This window comes from Petaurus breviceps, unplaced genomic scaffold (assembly GCF_028583685.1).
Source record: "Petaurus breviceps papuanus isolate PSGF00001 unplaced genomic scaffold, PetGlider_PUasm1.0 189, whole genome shotgun sequence".
NCBI classification, from domain to species: domain Eukaryota; kingdom Metazoa; phylum Chordata; class Mammalia; order Diprotodontia; family Petauridae; genus Petaurus; species Petaurus breviceps.
The window spans coordinates 19,349,636-19,366,076 of NW_027185809.1; the positions used below are offsets into that span (position 1 = coordinate 19,349,636).

At 38.2% G+C, this 16,441-nt stretch overlaps 1 protein-coding gene across 4 annotated transcripts in view; it reads left to right on the plus strand.

Annotated features, from left to right (window-relative positions):
- The window catches only part of PPP2R5E (protein phosphatase 2 regulatory subunit B'epsilon), a 203,118-nt gene that overhangs the window by 172,703 nt on the left and 13,974 nt on the right, over nt 1-16,441 (plus strand). For all 4 annotated transcript variants that reach the window (XM_069092025.1, XM_069092023.1, XM_069092024.1 and 1 more), the window contains 5 exons: nt 3,227-3,335; nt 6,145-6,198; nt 6,299-6,349; nt 7,472-7,591; nt 14,315-14,442. In XM_069092025.1, coding sequence (XP_068948126.1) covers nt 3,227-3,335; nt 6,145-6,198; nt 6,299-6,349; nt 7,472-7,591; nt 14,315-14,442 — 462 coding nt within the window. The remainder of the gene's footprint in view (nt 1-3,226; nt 3,336-6,144; nt 6,199-6,298; nt 6,350-7,471; nt 7,592-14,314; nt 14,443-16,441) is intronic.

Below are 16,441 nucleotides of genomic sequence, written 5' to 3' on the forward strand. Positions count from 1 at the left end.
CCCCCCCACTTGTTCTATTCTCTACTTTGATCCTGTCCCTTTTCAAAAGCGGGTGCTTCCAACTTCCCTCCCCCCCAGACTGCCCTCCCTTCCATCATCCCCCCCTCATCCCCTTCCCCCTACTCTCCTGTAGGGTAAGATACCCTATTAAGTGTGTATTTCATTCCCTCCCCGAGCCAGATTCAATGAGAATAAGGTTGACCCACTCCCTTTTGCCTTCCTATTCTTCCCCTCCATTGTAACCCTTTTCCCTTACCTCTTCTATATGAGATAGTTTACCCCATTCTGTCTCTCCCCATCTCCTCTCATTATATTCCTCTCTCACCTCTTAATTTCTTGCTTTTAAGTATCATCCCTTCCTATTAAATTGGTCGTGTGCCCTCTATGTATACCTGTAAGCATATATACACACATTCACACCTGTATTCATATACCCGTATACCCTCTGATATATATTTATATTTCCTTCTACTATTTTCATACTGAGAAAAGTTTCATCAGTTACAATTATTGTTTTTCCATGTAGGAATGTTAATAGTTCAACTTTGATCAGTGGCTTATGATTTCTTTTCCCTGTTTACCTTCTCAAGCTTCTCTTGCTTCTTGTATCTAGATGTCAAATTTTCTATTAAACTCTGTTTTTTTCATTAAGAATGGTTGAAAGTCCTCTCTACCACTGAATGACCATATTTTCCCCTGAAACATGATACTCAGTTCTGCTGGGTAGGTGATTCTTGGTTTTAATACCAGCTCCTCTGCCATCCAGAATATCTTATTCCAGGCCTTTCGATCCCTCAGTGTAGAAGCTGCCAGATCCTGTGTTATCTTGATTGTGTTTCCACAGTATTCAAATTGTTTCTTCCTGGCTGCTCATAATATTCTCTCCTTGATCTGGGAATTTTGGAACCTGGCTATAATATTCCTAGGAGTTTTCTTTTTGGGATCTTTTTCAGGAGGTGATTGGTGGATTCTTTCAACCTCTGTTTTGCCTTCTGGTTCTAAAACATCAGGCCAACTTTCCTTGAGAATTTCTTGGAGGATGTTTTCTAGGTTCTTTCTTTGATCATGGCTTTCAGGTAGTCCAATAATTTTTAAATGATCTCTCCTGGATCTATTTTCCAGGTCAGTGGTTTTTCCCATGAGATATTTCACATTGCCTTCTATTCTTTCATTTGTTTGTATCTGTTTAACATCATCTTGATTTCTCTTAAAGTCACTAGCTTCCCTTTGCTCCATTCTAAATCCGAGGGAACGATTCTCCTCACTGAGCTTTTGAGATTCTTTTTCCATCTGGCAAATTTGGCTTTTCAAGGCATTCCTCTCCTCATTGCCTTTTTGAGCCTCTTTTGCCATTTCAGTTAGTCTGTTTTTTAAGGTGTGATTTTCCTCAGTCAGGCTGTTGACTCTTATTTCATAGTTTTCTTGCATCATTCTCATTTCTCTTCCCAATTTTTCCTCCACTTCTCTTATCTGCTTCTTAAGGTCCTCTATGGCCTGTAGCCAGCTCATATTTTCCTTTGAAGCTTTTGGTGCAGGAGTTCTGACTTCAGTGTCTTCCTCCTGTTCCATGCTTTGCTCCTTTTTGTGCCCAAAAGAGAAATCTAATGTTGGAGTCTTCTGTTTGTTTTGCTTCCTTTGCCTCGTCACATCGCTCCTCAGTCACTTGACCCCTGGGCTTTTTGCCATAGTAAGACTCTGCCACCAAACAGGGGAGCTTTCATCCCAAACCCTGGGGTTTTCTCAACTGTTGGGAGTATTAGTTGGGTGCCCTCTCTGGAGCCTCCACACACTCTGGCAAGCTGGTCACACACCCCAGGACCACCACCCTAGACCGCAATCCAGATCCAAGCAGGTTAAAGCAAGAGCGATTACCCCTCAGACTGGTTCTTGGTCCCCCTACACTCTGCAGGCCAGGAGCTGAAGCTGCCACGTGGTGCTGCCTGTGCCAAGTGGCTCAGTGGCTTCTTGCCCTGGGGGCAAAAGCTGCCGCACTCCCAACTATTGGTCCCAAAGTCCAGACTGCACTGACCTCTCACTTTGTCCTTCGCATCTATGTGTTGATAAATCTGGAAATGGCCACAGCTGCTGGTAATCTGGAGTCCCTCCAGGCGGTGGCTGGTCAGGCCCGCCCTGGAGCTAAAACCTTGGCTGGCGAGTGGCTGGGCTCGGCTCCCAAAGCGCTGCGCTGGCCGATTCCTGCCAGCCTGCCAGGCTGTCCTCAGCAGGAGGTTAGCTTCTCTGTGTCATTTTGTGGGTTCTGCAGCTTCAAAGTTTTAGAGTCCCCTTTTTGCATGGATTGGGGAAGGTGAAAGCTGGAGCCCCGAGGAGGTCCTGCTTTTACTCTGCCATCGTCTTGCCCTACAGTTTTTGTGATCACAATTTCACTTGATTGATGAAAATAGGTGTCTTTATTGTAGTGACAGCTATCTAACCAATGGTCTCTTTATTTGTCAAAGGTTATCTTATTCTTTTTCATTTCTGGGCCAGCTTGTCTCTTGACACATTTGTTGAAAATTCGAAGGTTGCAAATAAATAGAGAAATAAAAAGATTACAATTCTTAATATGCACATAACTAACTCTTAAACCAACTGCCTGCTGTTGCGGAATGGATTTGTTAATTACAGGTGTTTAAAAGGTTTCTTAAGGCAGATTAATGTACTTCATCTATATTTTTTGTTGTTTTTTTTAAACTGAATAATATAATTGACTTTTCCCATTCACATTAGGGGAAAACAATGTGTGGTCTAATGTGGGGTTTCTTTTAGTGAGATTTTGTTACCCACTGTGGCTCATGAACCATAAAGGTGTTACTGGGATGGGAAGAGAGGAAACAGAATGTGTGAAAGAGGGAGCAAGTATGAATTGAGAGGGACATATTCAGAGAAGAAATGAGCAGCACAAGTGATTTTTTTGAAGGAAGGGAATGGGGAAGGTAAGTGGGGAACAAGGGATCTTCTGGTGAAAAGAGCATTTGGAATCTCTAGTGATTAGATAGAGAAGCTTTTCTATAGAATCAAGAACAAATCTTTTTCTTTTACTCTATATCAGTCTTCCTTACTTATGAAGAGGGATTTGCTAAATCTTGTTCTTGAATTATAGTGCTTTTTTGTTTTTTTGGGGTTTTTTTTGCATTGCAAATGAAACGAATTCATTCTTATTATTTGGTAGATAACTTAATTTGTTGTGGTGACATTGTTAATTTTTATTTCTTTCCTTTTTTCCTAGTATCATCAATGGCTTTGCTTTACCTCTTAAGGCAGAACATAAACAGTTTCTGGTGAAGGTGTTGATTCCTTTACATACAGTTAGGAGTTTATCTCTCTTCCATGCACAGGTAAAACATTTTAAAGTGGTGTTTATGTGACTACAATAGAATTTCTTGATATTTTTAAAAAAACCAATATGGTCACTTAAAAAACTTGCTAAAATTTTACTGGGAAATTAGCTGTACCTCTTGGGATCATAGAATTTTTTAGTGCTTTGAAAGAACCTTAGAGATGGCCTAGTGCAGTTTCCTCATTTTGCAAAAAACTGAGACAACAGATTAAGTAATTGTGATCTTTGAAGTCATACAGTTGCTTATTAAACATTGAGAATATGTTATATTACAACTTGTGTGAATAAACGGATCTCTCAATCTTAAATACCTTGATAGTATCCCTTTAGCCTTTATTTTGCTCCTCCCTTTTGGTTGCCTCACTGTTTCCCTTCCCTCTGCAAGGGTGTATACAGACACAATGCTCTTTGATCTTCGTTCAGTCTGTCTCCCTGTCTTCTTTGTCCTACATCCTCTCATTATCTGTCTTGTGTATCTTCCAGTTTATTTGCTAAGTTATTTTTTATACTCAGTATATCACTAAAGGGTTAATCTTAGTAGCTTTTTAATTCTGTAACAAAATTCTGTTCCTTTCTCTCCCCTCCCCCATATTTGAGTTTGATTAAATATGTAATACATTTTTCCAAGTGCTTTTCTTCTTTAAATGTGAAGCTCCTATATCAAGGAAATTTTAGCCCATGTGTTTTCAATTTCTCTTTAAATGTTGTTGCACAAGAATGATTGCTTTCCAAAAAATTTTATAAGCCCTTCCTGCAAATCCTGTTTTTTTTTTTGTCTTTGGAACACAAAATCACATTTAATAAGCATATAAAAGAATGTTTGCCCTAAATGAATTTACTTCAGACTCAGAACTCAAGATCTCACCAGCTTCTATCTATGCCAGACACTTTGTTTTTCTGCATACCAACGTGATAGAGTTTTTCTTATGTTGGTCAGCAACATTTTTACTAAATTCCCATTACTATAGCATTATTTTGGTACCAAAGCAGATTACTATTTTGCTGGTGTTACTGGAGATAGCAAAGAGGCACTGGGGAAGAATCTTTGTTCAAAAAAGATCTCTCAGATGAAATTCAGAGAATTTAAAAATTTACTGGGATGTGACTTTTTTTTTTTTCAGTGCTCCCTAAAGCTCTGTCCTGGGTCTTCTTCTCTCTTCTCTACACTTTCTCTTAGTGACCATATTAGCTCCCATGGGCTTAATTATCTTGCTTTAGAAGACCCAGTATCTACCCAGCCCCAGATTCCCATCAGCCAGACCTGCCTATTTGATAGTTCTTTTTTTGTTTTTTGGAGGGGTAAAGACTGGGCAGTTGGGGTTAAGTGACTTGCCCAAGGTAACATGGCCAGTAAGTGTAAATTGTCTGAGGCCAGGTTTGAACTCAGGTCCTCCTGACTCCAGGGCTGGTGTTCTATTCATTGTGCCAGCTAGCCGCTCCCCTATTTGATATTTCAAATGGTGTATCCAGAGACATCTCAAACTCAGCACATCCAAAACAACTTACTAAGTTTCCTCCCACCAGTGGTGCGTAGCCTGTGGCCTCAAGGCCATGTGTGACTCTCTAGGTCCTCAAGTGTGGCCCTTTGACTGAATTCAGACTTCACAGAACAAATCAAAGAACAGAACAAAGGTTTGTTATATAAAACTTAAAACTCAGTCAAAAGGCTACACCTGAGGGCCTAGAGTGCTACATGTGGCCTTGAGGCCATAGGTTTCCCACCCCGCCCCAGGCCTAAACTCATCTCATACTCTATTTCTGTGAAGGGTACCACTATTTTTCCCCAGTCTTTCAAGTTTTGTAACCTCTGCATTGACTCCTCACTGGCACTAACGTGTCATAGCCAGTCAATTTCCAAATCTTGTTGCATCTACTTCCATGACGTCTCTTTCATTCTCGCCTTCCTCTCCACTTACATAGTCACCATTTTGGTTCAATTTTTTATCCCCTCAAACCTTTCCCTACTCCAGTCTGTCCTAACACACTGCTACCCAAACAAGAACCATGTGAATCTTCTTTACAACCTTGTCCTAACTTGTCTTTTTAGTCTCCATTGGACACTATTCTTCCTCACAAATTCTGTGATCAGTCACCTGGCCTTATGTCTGTTCCTCATACATAATGCCACATCTCCCATCTCTGTGCCTTTGCACTGGCTGTCCCCCATGCCTCTTTTCTATGTTATAGAATCCCTTTCTTCCTTCAAGACATAGCCCAGGCAACTATCTTCTACATGAAGCTCCAGCTGCTAGTGCCCTCTCTTTCAATCTTTTACTTAACTACTTTGTATTAAATTTGTAAATACATATTTACATGTGGACCCTTCAGTTAAAATATAGGGATCATCCCGAACTTTTAATTTGTGTTCCCAGCACATAGCACAGTGCCCAGCACATATATTGTAGGTGCTTGATAAATGCTTGTAGATGGAAAGATTGAACCTACCATGTGACCTGGGAATTAGTAAGACTTGTAGACGTGTCCTTTTTTTGTACCACAAACCCATTATTTTGTTCCACTATGTTGGACCTCAGTTTCCTTATCTGTAAAGGAAAATGATTTTTTACAGCTTCTTCCTGTCTGAAGATGCAAATGACTATAATTTTCTTTGCACTAGAGTCTAGTAAAAAAATGTCTTTTTTTTTTTTAAATGGCTTTCATTTTGGATTTTTCCTATATTGAGTTAAGGTAAAATTTAGTCAACAGAGCATTAAATATTAACACTGTGTACTTTCATGTCTTAAAAAGAGCTTTTTGGAGTTCTTAGTAAAGAATATTGGTAATCTGGTATTTTCTTTTTCTTTCAGTTGGCATATTGCATAGTACAGTTTTTGGAGAAAGATCCTTCACTCACAGAGCCAGTAAATATTACTTTGGTGCTTTTTGCAATTTGCAGTTTCTCTTCTCTGTTTGCTGTGGATTTGAAAAAGTAAATGTTCTTTTTCCTCTCCTCCCATTTAGGTTATTAGAGGATTAATGAAATTCTGGCCTAAAACATGTAGTCAAAAGGAGGTAAGTTCTTATCAGTATGTAAGTTTCATAGTTCTAAGTCAGACCTAGCAACATATCTGTGATGGTTTTGCCATTACTGGCGGGTTTTTTTTTTTGATGGAATTTTTAATGTTACCATAGAAAGTATCTGAAGTGTATGTTCCTCTCTAAAAAAAGTTTGCAAATATGTAGAAAATTTCAGTTATGTCATAATGAAAGGATTGTCATAGACATTACATTTTAATTTACTCCCCCTTCCAAGTAATTTTCATATTTCCCTTTGAAGTTATCTTAAAGATTATCTAATTCATGTCACTTAACAGTTATCTTTGTACCTAAGTACCTAAGTATCTGATTGCCTCTTGCCAGATTTGCATAGTTTAGCAATCAACATTTGCTAAGTGCTTGATGTGGATCAGGTGAGGGAGATACAGAAACAAAAATTGAAAAAATCCCTGCTGAAGGAGACATGTGCTTATATATATATGCATATATATATATATGCAGAATAAATACAAATACATAGCTTATTTGGTATTATTACTGGGAGATTCACTGTCCACTGTAAAATTCTTAGTGGGATGTATGTGTGTGTTTCAGAATGTAGATATTTGTACTAGATTGAATGCCTTTCAGAGTTTATATAAATGTATTTATACATTTCTCACTTACTTAGAGCAGCCTCCTTTAAAAATGTCCAGCACCTCTCAAAAAATGTCCCTATGATAATTCACAGATACATGCCACGTGTTGTAGTGGTAGCCCTGATTTTCTGACAAAAGAAGGTGTAGTGATGACAGTAAAGGTGCTCTGCAGCAGTGTGTGCCTAGTATCATAGCATACAGGTGTGCTTGTTAATAATATGAGATGATAATATGTCACTGAAACGTTTCATGTATTTTTATTTTTGGCAGATCATTTTCAGTGTATTAGCTTAATTTGAAGAGGCATCTTAAGTCAAATACTTTGTAAAGTAAAACATATATATTGCATGCCTTAATGTTTTTTTCTTCTTTTATACAATTTTGAACATAAAGGATTTTCTTTAACAGACCACATGTATAATCACATTATCAATATCTAGTAAGATTCAGTGTAAAGATCTTGAAATTTTGTATTTAGTGTGTGTTTGTTGTTTTCTAGGTCATGTTCCTTGGGGAGCTGGAAGAAATTTTGGATGTGATTGAACCTTCACAGTTTGTTAAAATTCAGGAACCACTGTTTAAACAAATTGCCAAGTGTGTGTCTAGCCCTCACTTTCAGGTCAGTGATAGAGAGGACCCACTTCTGGTTTCTCGTTTGTTTGTTTGTTTGTTTGTTTTTAGCAGCAAGCCGTAATAACCAGTGGCCTGTAGACAGTGGAATTGTTTTGGTTAAGTTTCCTTTCTGTGAGTTAGGAATAGAATAAATTTTAGGAACCCATGATTTGATTGACATTTTTTGTCTGTGTAGGCAGTTACATCATTGGAAAGATCAATTAAAACTCATATAGTATATAGCCATATTCAGTAGGAAAAAAGCACTTAACATCTTTGGGGCCATATGTGCTAGGGAGTAGAGGGCAGTAGAAACTTACGAGAGCCCCATCTAGGCTTTTAGTTTGAACAAAGAATGTTGTTGGAAAATAGATTTGTGATGGAGAAAGTTCTTTCTTGGCTGATAAAGTATTGGGTTTTGTTGTTTATTTCACACAATTCAGAGCTAAGAGAGACTTTAGAGATCATTTTCTATGTCTCGTTCTATTTATGGATTAGGAGATTTAACCTTCCCTGGCAGGTTAAGTGACCTAGGTCATTTGGGGAGTTAAGAAGCCGGGGGGGGTGGGGGGGGGATTCAAACCTAGATTGTCTACTTCCAATGCTATGCTCTTTTTGTTACACCACCCTGCCTTCTAAGTGTCCTTAGTATCATTAAAGTTGGGCAAAAGATACACTTGGGTTTCAAACTCACAAGCTTGACAAAGATTCACTCCCTTTGTAAATCATGTTAATTATGTTAAATTTGTTTCATAGCATATCAACTCTAAGAGAGTCTCTTTAGCTTCTACCATTGTTCCCAAGTTGGAGATATTAATTAACAAGTGGGGTTTAGTTTTGGTTGGTGTGCTCAAAAGGCATTTATGCCATCTTATGATAAGATCATGGCACAACAGTAAGGTGTGCATAGGGACAGTCTAATAACACCTGCCTACTTAATATCTAGATGAAAATAGATTACAACCCGATATGTTACTGTTTGATAAAGCATGCAGGTCATACATCTGGATTTTGGACAGAACTTTTCAGTTTTCAGCAGAATTATGAGTACTCTATAGATGAGTTAGCAATCCGTCAGCACAAATGTCTAGAGGACATTAATAACATTCAGAGTTAGTTGAAGTTTGTTAGGAAAGAAAGGACAACAAGAAAGCCAGTTTTGTTTTGTTTTTTTTTGGTAAGGAGGAGGAAAGGAGGTGTAACTGATTTTCCCCCTTCATTTTGTGGTAAAAGAGAGGGTTCAAGGAAAGAAGTCTGCCACATGGTGTATATGAAATATTGATAACTGATCACCAAGAGAAGATAGAGGTACTAGATTCACATTTGCCTTTCTCCTTGCCACGGAGAATAGTCTCGGTAGGGGCAGAACCAAAATGGCCAATGGGATGTTAATACTCAGGACATGGCAGGTGATAAGAGAATACTTAATTGCCAGTCGTATCCATGTCACCAGACTCAGAGGAACTATATCTCTAGAGTACTGAAAGAACTGACAGATGCTATTATTGAAGCCTTGTCAGTAACCTTTGAAAGACTGGAGAGAATGGGGAAAATACAGTAAGATTAGAGAAAGGTAAATACCCTAATTTTCAAAAAAGGAAGCAAAGGAAGTCAGCAAACTATAGGCTGGAAAAATTCTAGAAAATATTATGATAGAGGAACTAGTGTTATGAAGTCTTCTTCAAACAGATCTAGAAAATGTATCAGACTGAATCTTGATGGGGAAATCCAGAAAAAGTCACAGTGAGATCTGTGGACTGGGGATGGGATCAGTCCACATGTGTGGATATTCCAGTACGCAGAGAAAGGCTGTGCACCAGAACAAAAGGAGGGCCCAGTTCTTCCCAAGGGCACTTCCGGATTCGTGCTGGGCCTCTGTGACAGGGACAAGTACAGACTTGAAGCTTTGTCACTTATTATCTGATTCTGAGTCACATATCCAAGGTGGTCAGAAGGAGACCTGCACAGAGGAGTGATGTTCTAATTAGGGAAGCCCAGAGTTATGTACAGAGAAAGGAGGAAATTCTGAAACCAGCAGCAGAAGCAGTGGTATAGCTCAGACACCAAATGCAGATCAGCGTCTCATTTAAAACATCTAGCCCAAGCTGCAGAAAAATAACCAAGGCATGAATTCCAGATGAAAGGGGAGCCTAGAGACCCACTCTGAACCAATAGAGCTTTCCAGCCAATGGAGTGGAGTCTAGTAGCAGTCTGCCCTTGCATAGCCCCAAGGGACCAGGAACTTTCAGAACTCAAATGAGGTGTGGGGGGGAAGAGGAAGGGCAAGCAATCAGACTTTGTTCAATACTTCCAAAACGGTCTGATCTAGGACAATCACAGGTCCCCAACCTGTTCCTGAGATCCTGGAATAACATAAATAGTAACAGGGCCAGCCCAAACCTTCCCTCCAGAAGTATGGCAGAGGTCAGGCCTAACATCAGGTCTGAAGTATCAGGAAGTAAGGTGGAAGAATGGGCAAATGAAAGAAAAGAACCCTGCCATAATGACCAATTCTGGTGACAAGAGTTGCTCAAAGCATAAATGCAGAAGAGAGCGACTCCAGAACATATACTAGGAATGCCCCGGAGAAAAACACATCCTAGATACAAACTGAGCCAGAATTCCTGGAAGAGATGAAGCAAGAGTTTTAAAATATTTTTTTATAAATGGAATGAGAACTCTTGAGGAAAAAATTGGAAACGAAATGAGAGCTATGGATGAAAGAATTGGAATGGGAAGTGAATGCTGAACACAAGAGATACAAAACCTCCCCCAAGTAACAAACTGCCTAAAAATTAAAATGGAACAACTAGAAGCCAATGATTTCGTAAGGCAACAAATATTAACATCAAGTGATTGAAAAGAAGAAAATATAAGGTATCTTTATAGCATAAAGAACTGATGTAGAAAACAGATTGAGGAGAAGAAATTTAAGAATCATTGAACTTTCCGAATGCCAAAAAAGAGAGCCCAGACGTCTTATTTCAAGAAACCTTGAAAGAGCACTGCCCAGATCTTTTAGAATAAGAGGGCAAAATGGAAACAGAATCCTCTGGGCACCTTCTAAAAGAAGCCCCCAAGTGAAAACTTCCTGAAACTTCATAGTCAAAATCCAGAACTTCTATAGGTCAAAGAAAAAAAATGGCACAAGCAGCCAGAAAAAAAGAATTTGAGAACATAGGAGCCAAGAAATCAGAGTTTAGAAGTAGACACCTGTAGAAATAAGGAGGAAGGGGCAGAAGGGAACAGCCAACCCCTGAACCTCAATCTCATCTGAACTGGTAAAAAGGAAGAATGCCTCCCCTCCCCCCACCCCCCACCCCCATACAAACCCATGTTGGGAACAAAAATACATTTAATAGGGAGAGGGGAAAAGAGGGAGGGGGGAACTAGAGGAATGGTGAATTAAGGGAAAGATTAGTCCTAATCACAAGTAACTCCAAGGATGTATAAAATATAACTTTTTTTGAAGTGGTAAAGGATGAGAATCTGAGGGGGTGCCCATAAACTAGGAGACAGATGATCGTAAGATGAGATAAGTTATGATAGATAAATGTGATATTGTGCTGAACTCATAGCATGACAATCAACTGGGATTCCCAAGGGCTTATGATCAAACATGCTGCCTACCTCCTGATAGAGAAGTGAAAGACTCAGAATGCAGAATGTGAAGTTATTTTTAGAAAATGGAAGTTTGTTTTGATTGACTTATACGTGTTTGTAAAGTTTTGTTTTTCTTGTATTCTCATTTAGAAGGGGAAATAAGGAAGGTGAGAAGGTAAATCTTGACTGATTAAAACAAAATATCTATTTTTCAAAGAAACTACTGGATAATCAGGGAACATAAAGAAAAGGAAGCAGCAGTCACAAAGAGTTAATTCGGACTAACCTTATTTCCCTTTTAACCAGGGAGATCAAGAGGACAGTATATATAGAGTTTCCCTAATTTTAGCAAAGCAGTTGACAAAATCTTTTATAGTAGGCATTCTTGTGAAGGAGATGAGTGATATAGGCTAGGTGAAAATACAGTTGGGGGATTTTAATAGGTTGAATTGCAAGAGACAAATTAGTAATCATTAATAACTCTATGTCACCTTGGAAGGAAGTCCCTAGTGGAATATCTCTGGCATCTGTGCTTAACAGTGTGGTGCTTAACATTGTTACCAGTAACTTGGTTGAGGACATGTGTGGCATGCTTAGGAACTTTGCAGATGATTCAGAACTGGGAGAAACAGCTAACATGTTTTATGACTGAGTCAGTAGGAAGGTTTGGCCAAATCTAATAGGATGAAATTTGATAGAGACAAATTAAAATCTTATGCTTAGATGAAAAAAATCAACCTCACAGTTATAAGGATGGAGGAGGCTTGTCTATGTATCATTTTGTCAGAAAAAAACCTGAGGAGTCATTAAGAATCATAAATGTAATATGATAGCCCAAAATTGTTGGTGAAATCCTAGATTGTTTTAAGAGAGGCCTAGTGCCCAGGATTACCCATAGTTACACTTGACTCTTCCCTGACCAGGCCACTTATGGTATTTTGTGGTTAGTTTTGCACATTATATTTTAGGAAAAGCATTGATAATATTGAGAACTTTCAGAATTGGGCAACCAGGAATGTAAAGCATCTTGAGTTCATACCACATTGTAATCAGTTGAAGAAACTGGATGGAAAAATTTTAATACTTTGGAGAGATGCTTGATGTATTCAGAAGTTTGAAGGGCTATCCCTCAGAAGAGGGATTAACCTAATGCTGCTTGTCTCCCCAGAGGGTAGAACGAGGGTTAATGAGGGGTGGAAGATGAAGAAGTTTGATGTAAGGAAAAACTTCCTTGGCCACTTAGGAATTAATGAATTTCCTTTCATTGGAGTTATGTACTTAAACAAAGGGCTAGATGACATTTTTACGTATATTGTAAGGAAATTTCTTTTTCAGCTAAGGGTTGGACTAGCTGGCCTCTGAGATTCTCTATCCTTGGAGAACTGGATAGGGCATGGGGATTGCATTGAGGGTGTTCATGTATTTAAACAATGCTCATAGATTGCAGCAGCAGAAAGTAACCTCAAGTATCTCATCTTGTTCTTTTCATATACTTTTGTGCATTAATACTTTGAAATGCAGTCCCAACTTGTATATGATTATTTTTATATTAGTTTCAACTTCCTTAGTAGATTATAAGATCACTAAGAGACTTTCCTTAACTCTTCTGTATTCTTAATGTATTTAATGTCTTATACATAGTAGTTGAATGAATAATGGTTCATATTTATATAACATTTTATGTATAACATAGCACTTTCTCCCCAATGTGGGTAGTACAAGTTTTATTGTCCCTATTTCATATATATGCAAAAACTGAATTTCAGAGGTTATGTGTCTTGCTTTAAGGTCACATGGCCAGTAAATAATGGCATTTCAACTCTTCTCATTCCAAGTCCAGTGCTCAGTCTGGATAAATGCAAAGATGGGAGTGACTAAAGAAAAAGAAAAGGAATGGGAGAATGTCTATTTTAGAAAATGAAAAAATGCCTCAACTACCACAATTAAACACATTGTAGATACAAGAGGGTAGTTATCCCTTTTTTTTTTTTTGCTTTTTTTTTTGGAGGGGGGAAGGTAGGGCAATTGGGGTTAAGTGACTTGCCCAAGGTCACAGGCTAGTTTTGTGTTGTGTCTGAGGCCGGATTTGAACTCAGGTCCTCCTGACTCCAGGGCTGGTGCTCTATTCGCTGCACCATCTAGTCCCCCTCCTCCGCCTTTTTTTTAATGTACTACCAGTTACTAATTCATCCTAGTTTTTAGGGATTACCTTTTTTCTTAAGAGACCTTTTATAGATATTAATTATCATTGCCCAAATATGATTTGCAATGGAAATAAAGAGACTGAGGAACTTTCCCAGAGTCAGTTTGCAGGTTACTGTTTACTGTAATCAGAATTAGATTTAAGGAATTGCTAGTTTCCTGTTTTCTCCTAGTGTATCTTCTTTTATCCCTTGAATTCTCCAATGCTAACTTCAGAATTCTGTATACTAAAAAAGTTTTTTTAATTCTTCAGACTCGGGGCGGGGGGGTGAGGAGGATGGCATTAAAGCCTGAGAAACATGAACAAGTTGCCAGCCCACCCCAGTAATTTGTTCTTACTTTAAGATAGTTGTCCCCAGTTGGTATGAGAGCAGGAAGTCAATATTTTTTCCCTGTACCCAGTCCCACTTTGTAGATGATGCAGTATGACTTCCCCAAATGAATTCTCAAATTGGGGCAGGATATTAACTTGTGATGGGTAGAGATGTGTAAGAAAGAGGGGATGAATGAGTACAGGGTAGCAGTTTGAAGAGTGCAGTTGAATTATTTTGAAGACTATAAAGAACTTAAAGCAGAATAAATGACATTTGAGGCCAAAGAGTTTTACACAATAGTAACGTGGAAGATAATGTAAAGATAGGAAGGCACAAAGTCCTATTTTCCTTCTAAAATTCAGGAACCATTTAGGAATTTTCAGAGACATTTAAAATAAATTCCCCAGTGAAGTAAAATGTTGTTAATATTTAATTTGGATCTGATTTAAATATCATTGATTTGATTTGATTTTTTAGCAAGAAAAGGAAAATGACCACCACATGTTTAAGTACTTAAAAATAACAACATTTCGTTTTACCTTGGTCTTTTGCAAAGTCATTACCTGATTTTTTTTCTTTAGATATTTATTTTATTTTCCCTTTCTTCAAAGGTGGCAGAGAGGGCACTATATTATTGGAATAATGAATACATCATGAGTTTGATAGAGGAAAACTCCAATGTCATCCTTCCCATCATGTTTTCCAGTCTCTATAGGATTTCCAAAGAACATTGGAACCCGTAAGTTTTAGTTCAGGATTTTCTCTTTTTCAGTTCCTTTAAGAGCTAGTTGTGTCACTCCTTGTCTCAGAAAAACTCCATGGCTTCCTGTTATCAAGTAAATTTCAAAATCTTTTTTTTTTTGCTTGACATTTGAGACCTTCCTTCCACAATCTGGTGCCACCCAACCTTTCCAGCCTATTTCATTCTATTCCTCTGCATTTAATTTAGCTAAACTGGACATGTCTGTCCTTGAACATTCCTCATTCTTTCCTGCCTCAGTGCCTTGGTTCATACTATCCCCTGACCTCTGATGCCCTCACTTCTCCTTTCCCCCCCATTCAGTTCCTGCCCATCCTTTAAAACCAACTCAAATGCTATTCCTCCATGACATTTTTCCTTGATCTTCTGCCCCCTCCCCACTGCCAGTCAGAAATAACCTTTTTTCCACTCCCACCTCTTAAAGCACTTTGTGCCTCCCTAATGTGTCTGTCATGTATTGTTTGGAATTAGAGGTTTTTTGTGTATGTGTCATATCTCCCTATTAGATAATAACATCTATTATAGGAGAGATGATCTTATATAAGCCTTACACATCCCGCCCCCTACCTCCCCACCTCCTGTCTCTCGCTGAGTACTATAGAACCATACTTGGCACACAGTGGGCACTTAATGAATCTTTGTTGAATTGGATTGACTTTAAGCCTTCTGGATTTTGGAAATTCCATAGGGGAAAAATTGTGATGTAAAATATTCAGATATAGGTTTAAAATTCAGTTGGGTATAAGTAAAAACCAGGTTTGATTTTTTTTTTATTAGCCTTCATATTTACATTTAAAGCAATTTCATGCCATGAAAACATCTCAGTTGGTGGTAATCACTAATTATAGCATATAAAAAATCAGCATATGTATAAATAAGAATCAACATATTAAGAAAATCATTTAGGGCATTCATAGTATGTCTTTAAAGAGTTTCACACATAAATTTTCCTAATCTCATTTTTTGTTTATAAAAATTTTTATTTATAAAACTTCTTTTATAAGATAATAATAGCTGTGATACTAGCATTTATATAATGCTTTAAGGTTTGCAAAATGCTTTTCAAATATTATTTCATTTGATCCTCACAACAATCCAGGAGGTAAGTACTGTTATTATTTCCATTTTACAGATGAGGAAACTGAGGCAGGCTTAGATGACTTCCCCAGGATTGCACAGATAGTAAGTGTCTGAGGCAGGATTTGAACCCAGGTCTTTCTGACTACAGGTCTGGTGCTCTGCTAGCAAAAAAAAAATCCACAAATGTCACTTATATATTCATAGGATTTTAGAACTACAAGAAATCTAACATCTTTTCTAATTTTATTTACCCAGTGAGAAAAGTGAAACCTAGTTAAGTAACTTATCCAAGTTCTCAGCAGTTTTCCAGCTCAAGGCTTCTTCCTCTTTTAGGTACCAACTTAGCCTACTGGGAGCATTCAGAGTAGAATTCCTAATTTGTTAGAAATCAATTGAATTTCTGGTTTCGCCCCTTGAATGCTGGCTTGTTCTTCATAGTGATAAGTTTGGGGCAATAATCATGTATGTTTCTTTTCCCCCATTGCCCTTGACCTAGACTAGAATATTCTTCAGGACCAGATAGGGCTTATGTTGTCTCTTTGAAGTACAGAGAAGTAAAATCTTATCACCCAGTACATTTAGAAGTAAAAACTTGAAACTGGATGCTGCATTCATTTAGCACATAAATTAAGAGTAATGGCAGACATTTATATAGCAGTTTGCAAAGTGCTATATATAAATCTATTATCTCATTTGATACAACACTCCTGTGAGGTAGGTGCTACCGTGTTTCCCCGATAATAAGACCTATCCCAAAAATAAGCCCTCCCCTTACTGTGTAAGATTCCTCTAAAATAAGCCCTCCCCCGAAAATAAGCCCTATTGAGATCTCTACTGTAGTGAAGGTGATCCCCTGCGCTACACGCTACATTACGGTACCCTCTGTATGCACCGTTCC